A 19,966-nucleotide genomic window follows, 5' to 3' on the forward strand; every position below is an offset into this window, starting at 1 on the left:
AAGTACTAAAAGCAGCAGTGAGTCACATTTTGAACAAACTCCTCTGCAGTTTTCAAAATATCCTAAATATCCCAATTTCGAGGCCTGAGCCATATATTGGAGCCAAATTCTGGCTCTCTGTACGTATTCGCAGTTTGAAATTACGACTTTTTATACCCAACATATGCCAAGTACTGAAAGCGGCAGAGAGTCACATTTTGAAAAACTCCTCTGCAGTTTTCAAAATATCCTAAATATCCAAATTTCGAGGCCTGAGCCATATTTTGGAGCCAAATTCTGGCTGTCTGCACGTATTCGCAGTTTGAAATTACGACTTTTTATACCCAACATATGCCAAGTATGGAAAGCGGCGTTAGGTCACATTTGTCCCGAACCTCCCTGCAGTTTTAGAAATATCCCAAACATCCCAATTTCGAAGCCTGAGCCATATTTTGGAGCCAAATTCTGGCTCTCTGCACTTATTCGCAGTTTGATATTACGACTTTTTATACCCAACATATGCAAAGTATTGAAAGCGGCAGTGAGTCACATTTTGCACAAACTCCCCTGCAGTTTTCAAAATATCCCAAACATCCCAATTTCGAGGCCTGAGCCATATATTGGAGCCAAATTCTGGCTCTCTGCACTTATTCGCAGTTTGATATTACGACTTTTTATACCCAACATATGCAAAGTATTGAAAGCGGCAGTGAGTCACATTTTGCACAAACTCCCCTGCAGTTGTCAAATATCCCAAATATCCCAATTTTGAGGCCTGAGCCATATTTTGGAGCCAAATTCTGGCTCTCTGCACGTATTCGCAGTTTGAAATTACGACTTTTTATACCCAACTTATGCCAAGTACTGAAAGCTGCGTTTAGTCACATTTGTCCCAAACCTCCCTGCAGTTGTCAAAATATCCCAAACATCTCAATTTCGAGGCCTGAGCCATATTTTGGAGCCAAATTCTGGCTCTCTGCACGTATTCGCAGTTTGAAATTACGACTTTTTATACCCAACATATCCCAAGTACTGAGAGCGGCAGTGAGTCACAATTTGAACAAACTCCTCTACAGTTTTCAAAATATCCTAAATATCCCAATTTCGAGGCCTTAGCCATATTTTGCACCCAAATTCTGGCTCTCTGCACGTATTCGCAGTTTGAAATTACGACTTTTTATAACCAACATATGCCAAGTACTGAAAGCGGCAGTGAGTCACATTTTGAACAAACTCCCCTGCAGTTTTCAAAATATCCCAAACATACCAATTTCGAGGCCTGAGCCATATATTGGAGACAAATTCTGGCTCTCTGCACTTATTCGCAGTTTGATATTACGACTTTTTATACCCAACATATGCCAAGTACTGAAAGCGGCAGTGAGTCACATTTTGCACAAACTATCTTGCAGTTTTCAAAATATCTCAAACATCCCAATTTCGAGGCCTGAGCCATATATTGGAGCCAAATTCTGGCTCTCTGCACGTATTCGCAGTTTGAAATTCGACATTTTATACCCAACATATGCCAAGTACTGAAAGCGGCAGTGAGTCACATTTTGCACAAACTCCCCTGCAGTTGTCAAAATATCCCAAATATCCCAATTTTGAGGCCTGAGCCATATTTTGGAGTCAAATTCTGGCTCTCTGCACGTATCCGCAGTTTGAAATTACGACTTTTTATACCCACCATATGCCAAGTATTGAAAGCGGCGTTTGGTCACATTTGTCCCAAACCTCCCTGCAGTTATCAAAATATCCCAAGCATCCCAATTTCAAAGCCTGAGCCATATTTTGGAGCCAAATTCTGGCTCTCTGCACGTATTCGCCGTTTGAAATTACGACTTTATTATACCCAACATATGCCAAGTACTGAAAGCGGCCTTTGGTCACATTTGTCCCAAACCTCCCTGCAGTTTTCAAAATATCCCAAACATCCCAATTTCGAGGCCTGAGCCATATTTTGGAGCCAAATTCTGGCTCTCTGCACGTATTCGCAGTTTGAAATTACGACTTTTTATACCCAACATATGCCAAGTATTGAAAGCGGCAGTGAGTCACATTTTGCACAAACTCCCCTGCAGTTTTCAAAATATCCCAAACATCCCAATTTCGAGGCCTGAGCCATATATTGGAGCCAAATTCTGGCTCTCTGCACATATTCGCATTTTGAAATTCGACTTTTTATACCCAACATATGCCAAGTACTGAAAGAGGCAGTGAGTCACATTTTGCACAAACTCCCCTGCAGTTTTCAAAATATCCCAAATATCCCAATTTTGTGGCCTGAGACATATTTTGGAGCCAAAATCTGGCTCTCTGAACATATTCGCAGTTTGATATTATGAATTTTATACCCAACTTATGCCAAGTACTGAAAGCTGCGTTTGGTCACATTTGTCCCAAACCTCGCTGCAGTTTTCAAAATATCACAAACATCTCAATTTCGAGGCCTGAGCCATATTTTGGAGCCAAATTCTGGCTCTCTGCACGTATTCGCAGTTTGAAATTACGAGATTTTATACCCAACATATGCCAGGTATTGAAAGCGGTGTTTGGTCACTTTTGACCCAAACCTCCCATCAGTTTTCAAAATATCCCAAACATCCAAATTTCGAGGCCTGAGCCATATTTTGGAGCCAAATTCTGGCTCTCTGCACGTATTCGCAGTTTGAAATTACGACTTTTTATACCCAACATATGCCAAGTATTGAAAGCGGCAGTGAGTCACATTTTGCACAAACTCCCCTGCAGTTTTCAAAGTATCCCAAACATCCCAATTTCGAGGCCTGAGCCATATATTGGAGCCAAATTCTGGCTCTCTGCACATATTCGCATTTTGAAATTCGACTTTTTATACCCAACATATGCCAAGTACTGAAAGAGGCAGTGAGTCACATTTTGCACAAACTCCCCTGCAGTTTTCAAAATATCCCAAATATCCCAATTTTGTGGCCTGAGACATATTTTGGAGCCAAAATCTGGCTCTCTGAACATATTCGCAGTTTGAAATTATGACTTTTATACCCAACTTATGCCAAGTACTGAAAGCTGCGTTTGGTCACATTTGTCCCAAACCTCGCTGCAGTTTTCAAAATATCACAAACATCTCAATTTCGAGGCCTGAGCCATATTTTGGAGCCAAATTCTGGCTCTCTGCACGTATTCGCAGTTTGAAATTACGACTTTTTATACCCAACATATCCCAAGTACTGAGAGCGGCAGTGAGTCACAATTTGAACAAACTCCTCTACAGTTTTCAAAATATCCTTAATATCCCAATTTCGAGGCCTGAGCCATATTTTGCAGCCAAATTCTGGCTCTCTGCACGTATTCGCAGTTTGAAATTACGACTTTTTATAACCAACATATGCCAAGTACTGAAAGCGGCAGTGAGTCACATTTTGCACAAACTCCCCTGCAGTTTTCAAAATATCCCAAACATCCCAATTTCGAGGCCTGAGCCATATATTGGAGACAAATTCTGGCTCTCTGCACTTATTCGCAGTTTGATATTACGACTTTTTATACCCAACATATGCCAAGTACTGAAAGCGGCAGTGAGTCACATTTTACACAAACTATCCTGCAGTTTTCAAAATATCCCAAACATCCCAATTTCGAGGCCTGAGCCATATTTTGGAGCCAAATTCTGGCTCTCTGCACGTATTCGCAGTTTGAAATTACGACTTTTTATACCCAACATATGCCAAGTATGGAAAGTGGCGTTTGGTCACTTTTGACCCAAACCTCTCTTCAGTTTTCAAAATATCCCAAACATCCCAATTTCGAGGCCAGAGCCATATTTTGGAGCCAAATTCTGGCTCTCTGCACGTATTCGCAGTTTGAAATTACGACTTTTTATACCCAACATATGCCAAGTACTGAAAGCGGCTGTGAGTCACATTTTGCTCAAACTCCCCTGCATTTGTCAAATATCCCAAATATCCCAATTTTGAGGCCTGAGCCATATTTTGGAGCCAAATTCTGGCTCTCTGCACGTATTCGCAGTTTGAAATTACGACTTTTTATACCCAACATATGCGAAGTATGGAAAGTGGCGTTTGGTCACTTTTGACCCAAACCTCTCTTCAGTTTTCAAAATATCCCAAACATCCCAATTTCGAGGCCAGAGCCATATTTTGGAGCCAAATTCTGGCTCTCTGCACGTATTCGCAGTTTGAAATTACGACTTTTTATACCCAACATATGCCAAGTACTGAAAGCGGCAGTGAGTCACGTTTTGAACAAACTCCTCAACAGTTTTCAAAATATCCTAAATATCCCAATTTCGAGGCCTGAGCCATATTTTGGAGCCAAATTCTGGCTCTCTGCACGTATTCGCAGTTTGAAATTACGACTTTTTATACCCAACTTATGCCAAGTACTGAAAGCTGCGTTTGGTCACATTTGTCCCAAACCTCCCTGCAGTTGTCAAAATATCCCAAACATCTCAATTTCGAGGCCTGAGCCATATTTTGGAGCCAAATTCTGGCTCTCTGCACGTATTCGCAGTTTGAAATTACGACTTTTTATACCCAACATATCCCAAGTACTGAGAGCGGCAGTGAGTCACAATTTGAACAAACTCCTCTACAGTTTTCAAAATATCCTAAATATCCCAATTTCGAGGCCTGAGCCATATTTTGCAGCCAAATTCTGGCTCTCTGCACGTATTCGCAGTTTGAAATTACGACTTTTTATAACCAACATATGCCAAGTACTGAAAGCGGCAGTGAGTCACATTTTGCACAAACTCCCCTGCAGTTTTCAAAATATCCCAAACATCCCAATTTCGAGGCCTGAGCCATATATTGGAGACAAATTCTGGCTCTCTGCACTTATTCGCAGTTTGATATTACGACTTTTTATACCCAACATATGCCAAGTACTGAAAGCGGCAGTGAGTCACATTTTACACAAACTATCCTGCAGTTTTCAAAATATCCCAAACATCCCAATTTCGAGGCCTGAGCCATATTTTGGAGCCAAATTCTGGCTCTCTGCACGTATTCGCAGTTTGAAATTACGACTTTTTATACCCAACATATGCCAAGTATGGAAAGTGGCGTTTTGTCACTTTTGACCCAAACCTCTCTTCAGTTTTCAAAATATCCCAAACATCCCAATTTCGAGGCCAGAGCCATATTTTGGAGCCAAATTCTGGCTCTCTGCACGTATTCGCAGTTTGAAATTACGACTTTTTATACCCAACATATGCCAAGTACTGAAAGCGGCTGTGAGTCACATTTTGCACAAACTCCCCTGCATTTGTCAAATATCCCAAATATCCCAATTTTGAGGCCTGAGCCATATTTTGGAGCCAAATTCTGGCTCTCTGCACGTATTCGCAGTTTGAAATTACGACTTTTTATACCCAACATATGCCAAGTACTGAAAGCGGCAGTGAGTCACATTTTGAACAAACTCATGTACAGTTTTCAAAATATCCTAAATATCCCAATTTCGAGGCCTGAGCCATATTTTGGAGCCAAATTCTGGCTCTCTGCACGTATTCGCAGTTTGAAATTACGACTTTTTATACCCAACATATGCCAAGTATGGAATGTGGCGTTTGGTAACATTTGTCCCAAACCTCCCTGCAGTTTTAAAAATATCCCAAACATCCGAATTTCGAAGCCTGAGTCATATTTTGGAGCCAAATTCTGTCTCTCTGCACTTATTCGCAGTTTGATATTACGACTTTTTATACCCAACATATGCCAAGTACTGAAAGCGGCAGTGAGTCACATTTTGCACAAACTCCCCTGCAGTTTTCAAAATATCCCAAACATCCCAATTTCGAGGCCTGAGCCATATATTGGAGCCAAATTCTGGCTCTCTGCACGTATTCGCAGTTTGAAATTCGACTTTTTATACCCAACATATGCCAAGTACTGAAAGCAGCAGTGAGTCACATTTTGCACAAACTCCCCTGCAGTTGTCAAAATATCCCAAATATCCCAATTTTGAGGCCTGAGCCATATTTTGGAGCCAAATTCTGGCTCTCTGCACGTATTCGCAGTTTGAAATTACGACTTTTATACCCAACTTTTGCCAAGTACTGAAAGCTGCGTTTGGTGACATTTGTCCCAAACCTCGCTGCAGTTTTCAAAATATCCCAAACATCTCAATTTCGAGGCCTGAGCCATATTTTGGAGCCAAATTCTGGCTCTCTGCACGCATTCGCAGTTTGAAATTACGACTTTTTATACCCAACATATGCCAAGTACTGAAAGCGGCAGTGAGTCACATTTTGAACAAACTCCTCTGCAGTTTTCAAAATATCCTAAATATCCCAATTTCGAGGCCAGAGCCATATTTTGGAGCCAAATTCAGGCTCTCTGCACGTATTCGCAGTTTGAAATTACGACTTTTTATACCCAACTTATGCCAAGTACTGAAAGCTGCTTTTGGTCACATTTGTCCCAAACCTCCCTGCAGTTTTCAAAATATCCCAAACATCTCAATTTCGAGGCCTGAGCCATATTTTGGAGCCAAATTCTGGCTCTCTGCACTTTTTCGCAGTTTGATATTACGACTTTTTATACCCAACATATGCCAAGTACTAAAAGCGGCAGTGAGTCACATTTTGCACAAACTCCCTTGCAGTTTTCAAAATATCCCAAACATCCCAATTTCGAGGCCTGAGCCATATATTGGAGCCAAATACTGGCTCTCTGCACGTATTCGCATTTTGAAATTCAACTTTTTATACCCAACATATGCCAAGTACTAAAAGCGGCAGTGAGTCACATTTTGCACAAACTCCCCTGCAGTTTTCAAAATATCCCAAATATCACAATTTTGTGGCCTGAGACATATTTTGGAGCCAAAATCTGGCTCTCTGCACATATTCGCAGTTTGAAATTACGACTTTTATACCCAACTTATGCCAAGTACTGAAAGCTGCGTTTGGTCACATTTGTCCCAAACCTCGCTGCAGTTTTAAAATATCCCAAACATCTCAATTTTGAGGCCTGAGCCATATTTTGGAGCCAAATTCTGGCTCTCTGCACGTATTCGCAGTTTGAAATTACGACTTTTTATACCCAACTTGGCCCGGGAAATGGCTTGGGTGCAGGCCCAGAAATGGCCCGGGTGCAGGCCCAGAAATGGCCCGGGTGCAGGCCTAGAAATGGCCCGGACGCAGGCCCAGAAATCTCCCGGGTGCAGGCACAGAAATGGCCAGGGTGCAGGCCCAGAAATGGCCCGGGTGCAGGCCCAGAAATGGCCCGGGTACAGGCCCAGAAATGGCCCGGGTACAGGCCAAGAAATGGCCCGGGTACAGGTCCAGAAATGGCCCGGGTACAGGCCCAGAAATGGCCCGGGTACAGGCCCAGAAATGGCCCGGGTGCAGGCCCAGAAATGGCCCGGGTGCAGGCCTAGAAATGGCCCCGAAGGCCCAGAAATCTCCCGGGTGCAGGCACAGAAATGGCCAGGGTGCAGGCCCAGAAATGGCCCGGGTACAGGCCCAGAAATGGCCCGGGTACAGGCCCAGAAATGGCCCGGGTACAGGCCAAGAAATGGCCCGGGTACAGGTCCAGAAATGGCCCGGGTACAGGCCCAGAAATGGCCCGGGTACAGGCCCAGAAATGGCCCGGGTACAGGCCCAGAAATGGCCCGGGTACAGGCCCAGAAATGGCCCGGGTACAGGCCCAGAAATGGCCCGGGTACAGGCCCAGAAATGGCCCCGGTACAGGCACAGAAATGGCCCGGGTACAGGCCTAGAAATGGCCCGGGTACAGGCCCAGAAATGGCCCGGGTACAGGCCCAGAAATGGCCCGGGTACAGGCCCAGAAATGGCCCGGGTACAGGCACAGAAAGGGCCCGGGTACAGGCCCAGAAATGGCCCGGGTACAGGCCCAGAAATGGCCCGGGTACAGGCCCAGAAATGGTCCGGGTACAGGCCCGAGAAATGGCCCGGGTACAGGCCCAGAAATGGCCCAGGTACAGGCCCAGAAATGGCCCGGGTACAGGCCCAGAAATGGCCCGGGTACAGGCCCAGAAATGGCCCGGGTACAGGCCCAGAAATGGCCCGGGTACAGGCCCAGAAATGGCCCAGGAACAGGCCCAGAAATGGCCCGGGTACAGGCCTTGCAGGGGGGATTAGGACAAATGTGAACTAACGCCGCTTTCAGTACTTGGCATATGTTGGGTATAAAAAGTCGGAATTTCAAACTGCGAATACGTGCAGAGAGCCAGAATTTGGCTCCAAAATATGGCTCAGGCCTCGAAATTGGGATGTTTGGGATATTTTGAAAACTGCAGGTGAGTTTGTGCAAAATATGACTCATTGCCGCTTTCAGTACTTGGCATATGTTGGGTATAATAAGTCGTAATTTCAAACTGCGAATACGTGCAGAGAGCCAGAATTTGGCTCCAAAATATGGCTCAGGCCTCGATATTGGGATCTTTGGGATACTTTTAAAACAGCAGGGGGGATTGGGACAAATGTGACCAAACGCCGCTTTCAGCACTTGGCATATTTTGGGTATAAAAAGTCGTAATATCAAACTGCGAATACGTGCATAGAGCCAGAATTTGGCTCCAAAATATGGCGTCCATTAGGGAGGCTCCGGCCTCCCCCGATGCTATGAGCCCCTGGATAGCTGCAGTGAGCACACACTGGCCCAAAAAAGCCAGCTGAATTCAAAGATGAGCTCCAGGCGAGGTGTGGAAAGAAAGTCCAGCCAGGAGCGTTCAAACTGCGCGCCAAGATGGCTGACCTTTCGGGCGGGAATCTCTTCCACATCGAAATCTTTTATTGTAGAACTGTTGACAACATACTTTTATCTCAACTTAAGTTTTCGCCACGCATAATTTTTTCTCATTTGGAAAATACATTATCATCTTCACTATAAATGACTTCTATAGCGTGTCATTTCTGCTCACACTCATCTCTAAATAAAATGATTACAAATACTTCCCAAGACAAAAACTGCCTCATCCAGCCCGCCTCTTCCCTCATTCCAAATCCACAAACCCCCCAACAATCCTCCAACTTCATGGGAAGGTCAAGCTTCCCATGACCTTGGAGTCATTGGATATGGGTTTGTGGATGACCTGACCTAGCAGTTTATGCCTTTGGGGAGATCTCCCCCCCCCCTGGCATATGCATTAATGATATATAATGCATATGCCAGCCAGTCCAAGTCTAATCTTAAGATAATTCTCCTATCTCTCAATTTATTCTTTACCTACTCTTCACAGCAAGTCTTTGTCACCCACATTGAACAATATTCTAAGTCTTCACTACCCCAAAACTTGCCTCGCCACCCAGCTTTTACCTTATTATACATCTTTGCTACCCATCATTTGGTTTGTATTAAACATTCAAGGTTAAATGTTTGCCCTTGATCACCTAGCAGCAATTGAGGATACAGATGTAAGCTGATTGGAGAGTCGCGTTCTGAGTGTAAACTAGTAGAACGTAAGTCAAGAAACTGCAGATGGCCTATTGTCCTGCACGTGGCACTTCCTATTTATATCCACCTACACTCATTCATATACGTCTAACCTAAGCTTCAACCAATCAGAGATTCCTATGCCTATTATGATCCAATAATATGGATCCAGTGATCCAGTAGTATGATCCACAATCAATTTGAGAATGGTCCAGGACGGACCGAAACGTCGTTGTCCCTTCACCTTCTAGTGTGTGGTCTGGTCAACATACTTCAGCCACGTTATTGTGACTCGTTGTCTGCACATGATCCAGTAATTTGTTCCACAAATCCACAACCCAGTTACCAAACCAGTATTTACCCAGGTATTTCCTAAATCTGAACTTATCTTCATTTAAAGCCTTATCAATAGCTTCCTTGTTATGCCCATTCATCTACTTGTACACTTCAATCATGTCACGTTAAGGTTTTTCCAACATCTCTTCATATGGAAGCTTTCTAATTTGCGGGATTAACTTTGTCATCCTAACTGACGTGTTCTAGTGAATTATGTCCATTCTTTAGCATGGCGATCAAAACTGAACGGCATAATCTAAATGGGACCTAAAAACAATACGTTAATAAACCCAGCCGACTTATTGCTAACTCTTCTATAAATAAATCTATGGGAAAGAAAAGCTCTCAGCCTGTTAACAAGAGTGTACAAATCCACAAGGGCCGGGACGAGGATTCAAACCTGCATCCGAGAGCTTCCCAGACGCTGCCGTAATCGACTGAGCTACGACATGGTCAAAAGGAGTTGAAACCGAAGTTCTACTGAACTTACTGGATCCTGCAGCCTCTCCGAGGCACAAACCAGTGTTAGTGTAACAAGAATGTGAAGTTTTCTACGTCCATCTAGTTCCACCCGCTCCTCCCCAGAACTAGTTGTTAACTTTACCTTGACTCCTCTGATCCAATACTTGTCCACACGTGCCACACTCCTGAAAAAATATTTTTTACATATATTAAGGGCAAGTATAAGTAATTATCAAAAGAATGCACCAAACCAGGAAGGCTATGTAGCAACAGGGTAAGTATAAACAGTTTATTTCAAATACAATCGAGTAGGAATATACAATTATGAATTTCAAGAACACTGGAACCAATCACTGGAAAAGGTGAAATTGCAATGGAGATTAATTACAGATTGTATCAACAATAGCGAGTAGGCAAGACTGATAAGACTGCAATAGCCTAACGGAATACATTTTTGTCTCCGACTCATGAGGCTATTGTTAAGCATCAATGTTCTTTTAAAGTTACATAGAAACACATTACCTTATTAGGGTTTTCCACTAAAACAAACCTTTAGCTAACCTTAGTTAAAAGTACTGTGTATTATTAATTTATTTAGCTGTGTATTGGCCTAAATTATATAAATAACATGTTTAAAACCTCCTAAGTACAGTATATGGTCTCTGAGCACTAAACTAACGTTAGAAGCCTAGTGATTACATTGTCAAAAATGACCATTTACAGGTGAATTCATTTTACATCGCAGAGTAAACAAGATGCAAACAATTAACATCTTCCATCTATTAGATAAACAATTATCTAGTCGTCCCTTCACTTTCTAGTGTGTGGTTTGGTCAACATATTTCAGCCCCCGTTATTGTGACTCCTCGTCTGCAATTATCTTCCCCATTTATCTGCACAATTGCTATCATGATATGACCACTCCATCGCCCTAGTCGTTAACACTAAACAATCTAGGGCGACTTGTTGCTAAACATTATATGCCACCTTTACCTTAGCTACAAGACACCGTGTACATATTATGAAACTACCTTTAATGTCATAATGCAGCAGTTTGCGCGCTCAAAATACAGATTGACAAACTCCTCAGGAACCGTAGGGGAACCTTTGACAAACCGCCGGCTTCCTGTTGCCGTAGAGGGCACAATGGAGAAATGGTGGCCCTCTGGTAAATTAAGTCAATATTACCTAGGAGTTATGATGTACCAGCCATTAAACATCTGGGACTCACAGTTAATATGAAAACAATCCTTAAGAATAGTTAAACGAATCACTGACTTAGTCTTAAACGAACAACATTGAATATTGAACTGTACGAGTCTCTTGTGGCCCCATCTGGCCTACTGTGTCCTAATATGGAAACCTCACTTCAAAAACACATCAATGATTTTCCGCTTTGGAGAAAATTCAAGACAGCAACAACAATCATGCCAGAACTTGTTCAACTGTCACTACCTCGAATCTTTGAAGGACTAACACTATAAATGTTTAAATTGTTATAGATTTTGATAGATTAGCCTATAAATTTTCCTAGAAATTACCTACTTAATATTATCTGTTAGATTAAGGACCTGCCCGAAGTGCTATGCGTACTAGTGGCTTTACAAGAATGTAAACACATAGTGCTATGTACTCCTTGTCACCTGTCCTCTTGACAATAGCGTCGCTTTTGGCCGTTTACCCGTATGGCCGAATATGGACGTAATTTGAAAATGAAAACAAAATGAAAATAAATTTGGGATTTTTTTTTTCAACAACAATAAGTAAAGGGTCCTCTGATAGGTTAGGTGGGCAGGAAATTCTCATAAAGTTTCAAAACGTTATGAAAAATGTTAATGGAAAGAATCCTCTTCTAAGCTTGCCGAGTAAGCCGGACGACTCAAACAGAAAACGGAACAGTGCGTCACTTTTGTGAGTCGATTTCATTTCAAATTACGTCCAAATTTGGCCATAGCGCCGCGCATACCAGCCAAAAGTGACGTTAGTTTTAAGAGAACGGGTTGATCAGAAACCCAATATAACTTGTAGTTATATAAATAAATAAATAACAGCCGAGGCCTTTGTAATACTGACCAAGTTGGAGGTCATTAACACAGACCACTTCTCTAAAATGTCATATTTGACACAGACAGGCTGGACAACAGCTTCAAGCTCAACAAGCCACAATGTAACACAGAAAATAGATGTGTTGTTTCCCCCATAGGATTATTAACCCATGAACCCACTTAACCACTCAAGTCGTAAATGCCGAGTCATTCCTCTTGTTCACAATATACACACGACAAATCCTCAATAAAGTAAGAGGAGGGGGGGGGAGTAGGAAGGCTGACCTTTGACAAGACGCCGCCGTCTTGTCCCCGTCGAGGCCACTGTAGATGGTGGCCCTGAGGTCAATTCATCATAGGAGCCCTTCTCCTTCCATCATTCTGAATCATGCTCATCATACTAACCTGCACCCCCTCAATCCCCCCCCCCCACTCCCACGATCTTCACACAATCTGTGGCCAACATTTTTCGTTTCATTCAGATTTTCATCAAAATATGTCGAAGATTTCTCTTTGGGTTGTTTTAAGGGGCCTGACAGCCGAGTGAACAGCGCTTCGGATTCGTAATCCTGAGGTTCCGGGTTCGATCCCCGGTGGAGGCTGAAACAAATGGGCACTTTCTTTCACCCTGATGACCCTGTTTACCTATCAGTAAATAAGTACCTGGGAGTTAGACAGCTGCTATTGGCTGCTTCCTGGGGATGTGTAAGAAAAAGAAGGCCTTGTCGAGGACCGGGCCGCGGGGGACGCTAAGCCCCGAAATCATCTCAAGATAACCTTAAGATTGCTGGCTAACTACTGGCATGGCTATTAAGGCCACCACAAGCGCCCTAATGACTTAACTAGCGGGTACACCTATGGCTGCCACCTGACAGTCACCTCTATATTTTCTCTAAATACATATACTATACAAAATAATAACGAATAACAACATGAAGTACACACCCCGAACAATCCTTCCTATATTATGATTGATTAATGATATCTGTAACACATTTATTTTTTGCTCATTGGTAATCAACGTGACCCTTGCCAGGCGGCGGCTGGTCGACAAATGAGCCACACGTTAAGAAATGGGACTCCCAGACGCGCCACTCACCCTTACTTCACTATAATATCTAAACTGTCAACCTCTAATACAGTTAAGCATCTGACCACCAGAGGCGCTAATGCTCCCCTGTTATTACGCCATCCATATAATGATTGTTCTCATTATTCATTGTTGCAACGTTTAAATACATTCAACACACTGTAGTGACAGTGTCAGATGCAGGCGATGAGTCACAATAACGTGGCTGAAGTATGTTTACCAGACCACACACTAGAAGTTGAAGGGACGACGACGTTTCGGTCCGTCCTGGACCATTCTCAAGTCGATTGTGAAGAGGAGGTAGAGACAGGCAATAAATAGGCAAGAGAGAGTTGAGGAGGAAAGTAAGGTGTAGGGGATAGTAGTAATAATGAGAACTGCAGAAGGAATACTGGCCCATACGAGGCAGCTCCTATTATATCCACCGAAAGAGAAGGAGATAGTAAGAATAAGAAGAGGATAGCAAGGGAGCGTAGGAGAAGACAATGAACAGAAAAAGGGGAGAAGAGTGAAAGAAAAGGAAAGAGAAAGAAAGATAAATGGAAGGGGTAAGCTTATGTTAAGTCGCGTTTGTTAGAAAGATTAGAGCATTTGAGTATATACTGTGAAAGGGAAGAGTCCACAGCAACAAAGCCAGGACTCAAGTTCATGTTGGGTACATTGTGTATCAGAGCCAATTCTACAAGACAGCGTCAGTGTAGAGGCAGGAAAGATTATTTTGTAGGAAGACCAATCAATGGGATGATTAGAATCCCTCACATGGCAGAAGAGAGCATTGTTAGTGTCTGCAGACTTAACACTTCTCTTGTGTTCTTTAAGTCTGTCATTCAGTGTGCGGCCAGTTTGCGTAAATTAAATTTTTTTGACCATCATTGTTTGCTGTGATCGCCAACATGGTATTTAGAAAAAGTTGATCTGCTGCTGACCTCTTGCTAAATCTCTCCACTAAGTGACATTAGACGCTGGATGAATCATAGATCAGCAGTGATGTTGATCTAAATATAGCAGGTGCATTTGAGTGGGTCTGGATTAGTAGGAAAGCATCATGCACTAGCCCCTATCAGTCACCATTCTGCAATATAAACAAAAATCCCCCATGCTTTCCACATCACTTGTAATACAGGAAATATGGAGTGGATTAACAGGAATGAGAGAGGACCAAGTCAGAGAGAGAGAGCTGAGGGTAAAGGAAGTCAATGTTCCCTCTCTATTACAAGCCAAAACAAAAATTCATACCTTGGATTAATTTCCAACTGTGGCTGCAAAAGTGAGTATCTGGTGTCTTCGGGTACTGTGTAAATTGAGTGTGTACGAAGTGTCTTGCTGCACCCATCTCTTCCACAGTGATGACACATGGATGCGACTCCAGACGAGAAGTAGCCTTCACTCCCCAACATCGTCCAGCCAACACAGTTTTTAGCCAGTCCATGAATTCAGTTGCTTCGGAACGACGAAGACTACTCTCAGCTGACACTGTAAAAAAAAATTGGACACAATTTATATGTTATATGCAATAAAAACCCAGAGTTGAATGTAATGAAACGCCATTTTCTGGGTGAGACCTGGAGGCTCCCCGGAGCTTACTAGGCTGATATGCTAATGTCAGCCTTTGGCATCAGTCATGTGTATAGAGTTCTGTGGGCCTACCGGGGACCACGAGGCAGAACCTGGCCCCCTCAGAGAGGGGGCCAGGCATGGGGAGCAATGGCCTATAGAAACCCTCGTGTGGTTGGAAGCATTCTATGTCTGCCATCGACCAGGTCAGGCACCCAGAAAGGTAAGCATCCCAAAACAAATCCCTATTCTGGTGAAATTATTGATACCACAAGCCGAACAAGTGGATAGAACTCCCCCTAAAAGAAACGAGCATGACGTCACACGTCGCCGTGCCGCTTTCTGCACAGCTGGTGGGAGCCTCAGACCCCCTACGCCGGCTATCCACCCTTCAGTTCTGAGGCTGGATGTCAAAACATGCAAAAAACTGCCGACCAGAGGGAGGGAGGGAGGGAGGGATGCCGGGGAGCCTCCGGGTCTCGCCCAGAAAATGGCATTTCATTACATTCAACGCTGGTTTTCTAGCGGAGCCCCTCCGGCTCCCCAAAGCTCCTCAGAGCTACTTACCAAACGACAAAAACATGAGGGACTTACCCCAGAGGCAGTTGGCACTCACCCCTCAAAGCGAAGTCGAGACAACTAGCTGCAACCATCGACCCAAAGCAACACAGGCCTCGGGTCATTGACCAAGTAGCACGCTGCCAGGACCCTGTCCGACCGCCAAAATCTCCGCACCCGAATCTCGGCCCAAGACATGTTACCGAAGACGGCAGCAATGAGCAGCACACTTACGAATGACGTGGCCACGGGGATAGACCGTAGGGTGGCTAGACCGAATAACCCTACAGACGACCTGGGAGACCCGAACCCTGGAAAAGGGAAGGAGGGAGACCGGATCAACCCAAAGCGAGTAACCCGACACAGAAGCCGTGGCGCGCAAATGACGGTGGAGAGCCGCAACCAAACAACACATGATGCACCCACAGCCTGACCAACCAAGCATCAACAACCCAAGGCCCCTCCGGAAAGCAGCCATCTCATTCTTTGCCAGAAAAGAAGTGGGACAAACTGCTAAAGTGCCGGTGCAAATCCTGAGGCATTACGAGCAGGGCAAGTGCGGCGTCGACCCATTACAGATGAAGCCACCCCAGGTGGCACATGCAACCCGGCCTCAGACTCCACCTATGGCCTACCTCGACCAACTCATGGGCATAGCTCTCTTCCTGGCCAGAGCAGAGCACCCGGACATTCTCTGAGAGCCAATCTGGAAGGAGCTCAAGGAGGCTCAGCAAGCCTACGACAGAATCCAAGTGCCGACAGGCCCGAAGGTAATCCACCACAAACAATGCCAACAGCGAGGGAAATAACATGAAGCTGCAGCTCACTAACTTTTGTGAGAAAGGGCGGAGCCAAAGATAGGCATCAAGGGGCTCAAAGTCGAGACCCTTTAAAACCTAGAACACTTTCCCAAGTCCATGCCACTCCAGCATGCAGGGATCGGCAAAGCCGCGCCAAGAAAAGTGAGAAAAACAATGGGGTGTCTGCTAGACAGAACGACCGAAAAACCTTGGACTGTACCAAATAGGATAAGAAGGACCTGAACTCAAAACAGGCCAGGGCCAAAGCCAAGGAAAAAACTGGGCCACACAACAGAAGCTCATGCTCCTCCAAAGGGGAAGACATGAGGACAGAAACCTCCAGAAAGATGCCTACCCCCAGGGAAACCCAAAGGAACCCCGAAAGCAAAATTGAGAGGGAGTCGAACCCAAGTTTAAAACGTACAGGTATGAAATATCCCACTCCTGCATAAAAATACCATGCATGAGTATGAAAATACCCCCCCCCCCCCAGCAGGAGTATGAGTAGCCTGGGAGAAGCTTCGGCACAGCTTGTTTTAACAAAATAACTGGTCACACAGACCACAATGCACCCCACCAACCAAAACACTTCCAAACCAAGGAAAAACAAAGTCACAGATTTACTTATTAAAGGCTTTAATATATTTAATTTATTAATAACACAGATTAAAGGTTTACCTTAAGGGCGAGGACCACCACAAGTGAGGAAGCCCCCCTGAAAGGAGTGTTGACTGAATGCCCCCAGGGAAAGATAACCTTCACCATGCAAGGCTAGTACTTACAGAGCGCACAGAGAAGGAAACCCTGAGCACATGCAGTTCCAGTACACTAAACTCCTGGCTCACGCACACATCCCTATAGGAACACACCCCCTCAAAAGCAAAAACACCAAAGAAAACGGATACCAGAGCCAGAGCAAAGTGACTACCAGGCCCGGACATCAGTATAGAACTAGACTCTGCACGGCCTGGCTGACCCAGGCAGGTGGGTGGGGGCAGACTAGTGAAGAAGGGGGGGGGGGCAGACTAGTGAAGAAGGGGGGGGGGCAGACTAGTGAAGAAGGGGAGGGGGGCAGACTAGTGAAGAAGGGGGGGGGGGGGCAGACTAGTGAAGAAGGGGGGGGGCAGACTAGTGAAGAAGAGGGGGGGGCAGACTAGTGAAGAAGGGGGGGGGGAGACTAGTGAAGAAGGGGGGGGGCAGACTAGTGAAGAAGAGGGTGGGGCAGACTAGTGAAGAAGAGGGGGGGACGGCAGACTAGTGAAGAAGGGGGGGGGCAGACTAGTGAAGAAGAGGGGGGGGGCAGACTAGTGAAGAAGGGGGAGGCAGACTAGTGAAGGGGGGGGCTAGTTTTACAAAATTTTGTTTTCATTGTGGGGGAGTTCGTTTGGGAAATTTTAGGCTACCGTTTCGTTTTAACCATGCGGTAGTCTGTTTTGATTTGCTTATCTTGCTAGGAGCCTTCCCTTGGATGGTGGAAAAGATGATAAACTTTACATTTATTTAAAGTGTTCACAGGCTATTGCTCCCTGGTCCTCTCTGAGGGGGGGGTGAGAACAACTATGAGCCAGGATCTGGCTCATAGTTGTTTTGTTGTATAAGATTCGCTCCTTGGAACAAAAAGTTCCAAGTAGCACGGGCTATGGTGAGCCCGTAGTGGACTTTTTTCTCATAGTCCACAGAAGGCCAACAGAACTCTGCAACTGATGACACCTAGTAGTATGGCAGTTATTCAGTGTGATAGCTTCAGAGAGCTGACAATTTCCCTCACAGAAAATACAATAGCAAAAGCAGTATTAAAAATCAAATTAATTATTTGAATGCACTTGTGTGCAAAGATTCAATGGGCATTATGGAATTTTAATTGATCCAGATTGTAGATGAATGTAGACAATTGGAAAATTACGAGAACAGAAAATTATGGGACACCAGTTATTTCACATTAATATACAAATTAAAAGAGGAGGGGAATTAGCAGTAATATCAGATTTATTTTAAAATTTTCACCAAAGAATGAATGAAAACTTATAAACATAATGTTTTTCTATGTCGTTTTAGCAGCCAGTTAGAGTAGTTATACAATAGTTGTTAAGTTTCTTACTTCCTTCGTTATCAACTGCTTCTTTATCCTGACGCATTTCTTTCTCTACAGAAACAATTTTCCTGTTAGTGAATTCCCGTAGCTGCATGAGAACTGCTTCATCATAGGCATCGTAGCAGAATAACACTTCCACATTGCGTTCCTGCACAGGAGAAAAAAGAAACACATTAACTGTTATATCCTCAGTATCATAATTCTAAGAACTGTCCAGCATTGCAAACATCACTAAATTATTGTATTGAGTGGAACACCTTAAACCTAAATGGTTCAGAGATTAAGGTGTGGATGAACAAGTAAGTCTGTTTTAGACCTGGAACAGTTCCACACCGGCTAGTCTTAGATGATATAACTACTATTTGAGTCTTATTATTTCCACAACCTATTTTGTTCAGGGGAAAGCCCCTAGTGGCTCCCTGAAGCTACTATACTGATATAGTACCAAACTACAAGGTGCCATCAGTTGTGGAGTTCGTATTGACAGAACCTAACCCACCTCACAGGTGCAGGGAGCAAAGACAGTTATGAAAAAAATTATGTCAACTTATTTCTGTTTGCCACCACCAAAGCAAGGCACCTAGAAAATCAATGCAACAAAATAGACCACAGCCTCAAAACCACTAAATGAACGACAATGTAAACAAACAATTGAAAATTCATGAAACTTGAGCTAGCTCATTTGCCTCCACCTCCCTCAACATTTGGGGGAAGGAGGGAGGCAGTCAGGTGTCAGCCAACTGCTCCACCCTCAGTTCTAATGCTGAGATGTATGTGCCTAGTTCCTCTCTCATTGTTCTGGCTCTGGTCTTGGTTTCAGCTCAGTGGTGTTTTGCCCTCGAGGCTTTTTCTGTGTATGGTTGTGCAACGTGAGCCAGGAGTTTAGTGTTCTTAGAGCTGCATGTGCCCAGGGCTACCTTCCATGTGCGCTCATTAAGTGCTGTCCTTGCGTTTTCAGGGTTCACTCCCTAAAGGGGTCTCCATGCTTGTGGTGGCTCTCGCCCTGAAGGTAAGCTTATTGTCTTGGATTGTCAGTCTCTCCTTGGGTCGAGTGTGTTTATATGCTGGTGGGGCGCACTGAGGTAGGCCTTCCAGATTACCATACCTGGTTTGGTCTGCTATTCTCCTGTGTTCCACGGTCGGGTATCTTGAGAGTTAGTGGTACTTAATTGGTAATTCGGTCCTTTTATGGTCTTTATTTTTCATTGTGCCCTCATTCCTCTAAGGGGGGTTTATTTGTGCCATTCCTGACTTATTAGGTTTACCTAGTGTCTAGGCATGGATGTTCCCTTTTTTGGTTTCTCTCTTGCTCTTTCTGGTGGTATTGGGTGTTAATAGGGGAAACCTATACAATTATATAGGAGTTACCACCATGGCGATAACAGTGCCTGGGCATACCTGCAGGGAACATTCACCCTGCAAGCCCTGGAAAACCCCTATGGGTTTGGTGGTCCTTGTGATCCACCCACCATCCCTGCTCTCACTTCGAGCAAATTTCTGGGTTGCGCACCATCCATGCTTTGTGGCAATGTTCAGTTTGTCTGCCTCCACTGCTACATGTTGGGTCTGTGACACCTTTGGCCCTGAGTCATGAAGCGGATGCTCCCTTCAAGTTGCTCTACTCTGCCAATTTTGGAGGGGCT

The 19,966-nt window shown here is 44.3% G+C and overlaps 1 protein-coding gene across 1 annotated transcript in view; it reads right to left on the bottom strand.

Annotated features, from left to right (window-relative positions):
- LOC138361307 (heat shock protein 75 kDa, mitochondrial-like) overlaps positions 1–18,660 on the bottom strand; it is a 45,250-nt gene extending 26,590 nt beyond the window's left edge. The window contains exons 1-3 of the mRNA XM_069320674.1: positions 18,330–18,660; positions 14,556–14,792; positions 10,327–10,369 (exon numbers count right to left, since the gene is read on the bottom strand). Coding sequence (XP_069176775.1) covers positions 10,327–10,369; positions 14,556–14,716 — 204 coding nt within the window. The 5' untranslated portion in view covers positions 14,717–14,792; positions 18,330–18,660. The remainder of the gene's footprint in view (positions 1–10,326; positions 10,370–14,555; positions 14,793–18,329) is intronic.
- Between the last annotated feature and the right edge of the window lie 1,306 nt (positions 18,661–19,966).

Source organism: Procambarus clarkii, unplaced genomic scaffold (genome assembly GCF_040958095.1).
Source record: "Procambarus clarkii isolate CNS0578487 unplaced genomic scaffold, FALCON_Pclarkii_2.0 HiC_scaffold_299, whole genome shotgun sequence".
Taxonomy (NCBI): domain Eukaryota; kingdom Metazoa; phylum Arthropoda; class Malacostraca; order Decapoda; family Cambaridae; genus Procambarus; species Procambarus clarkii.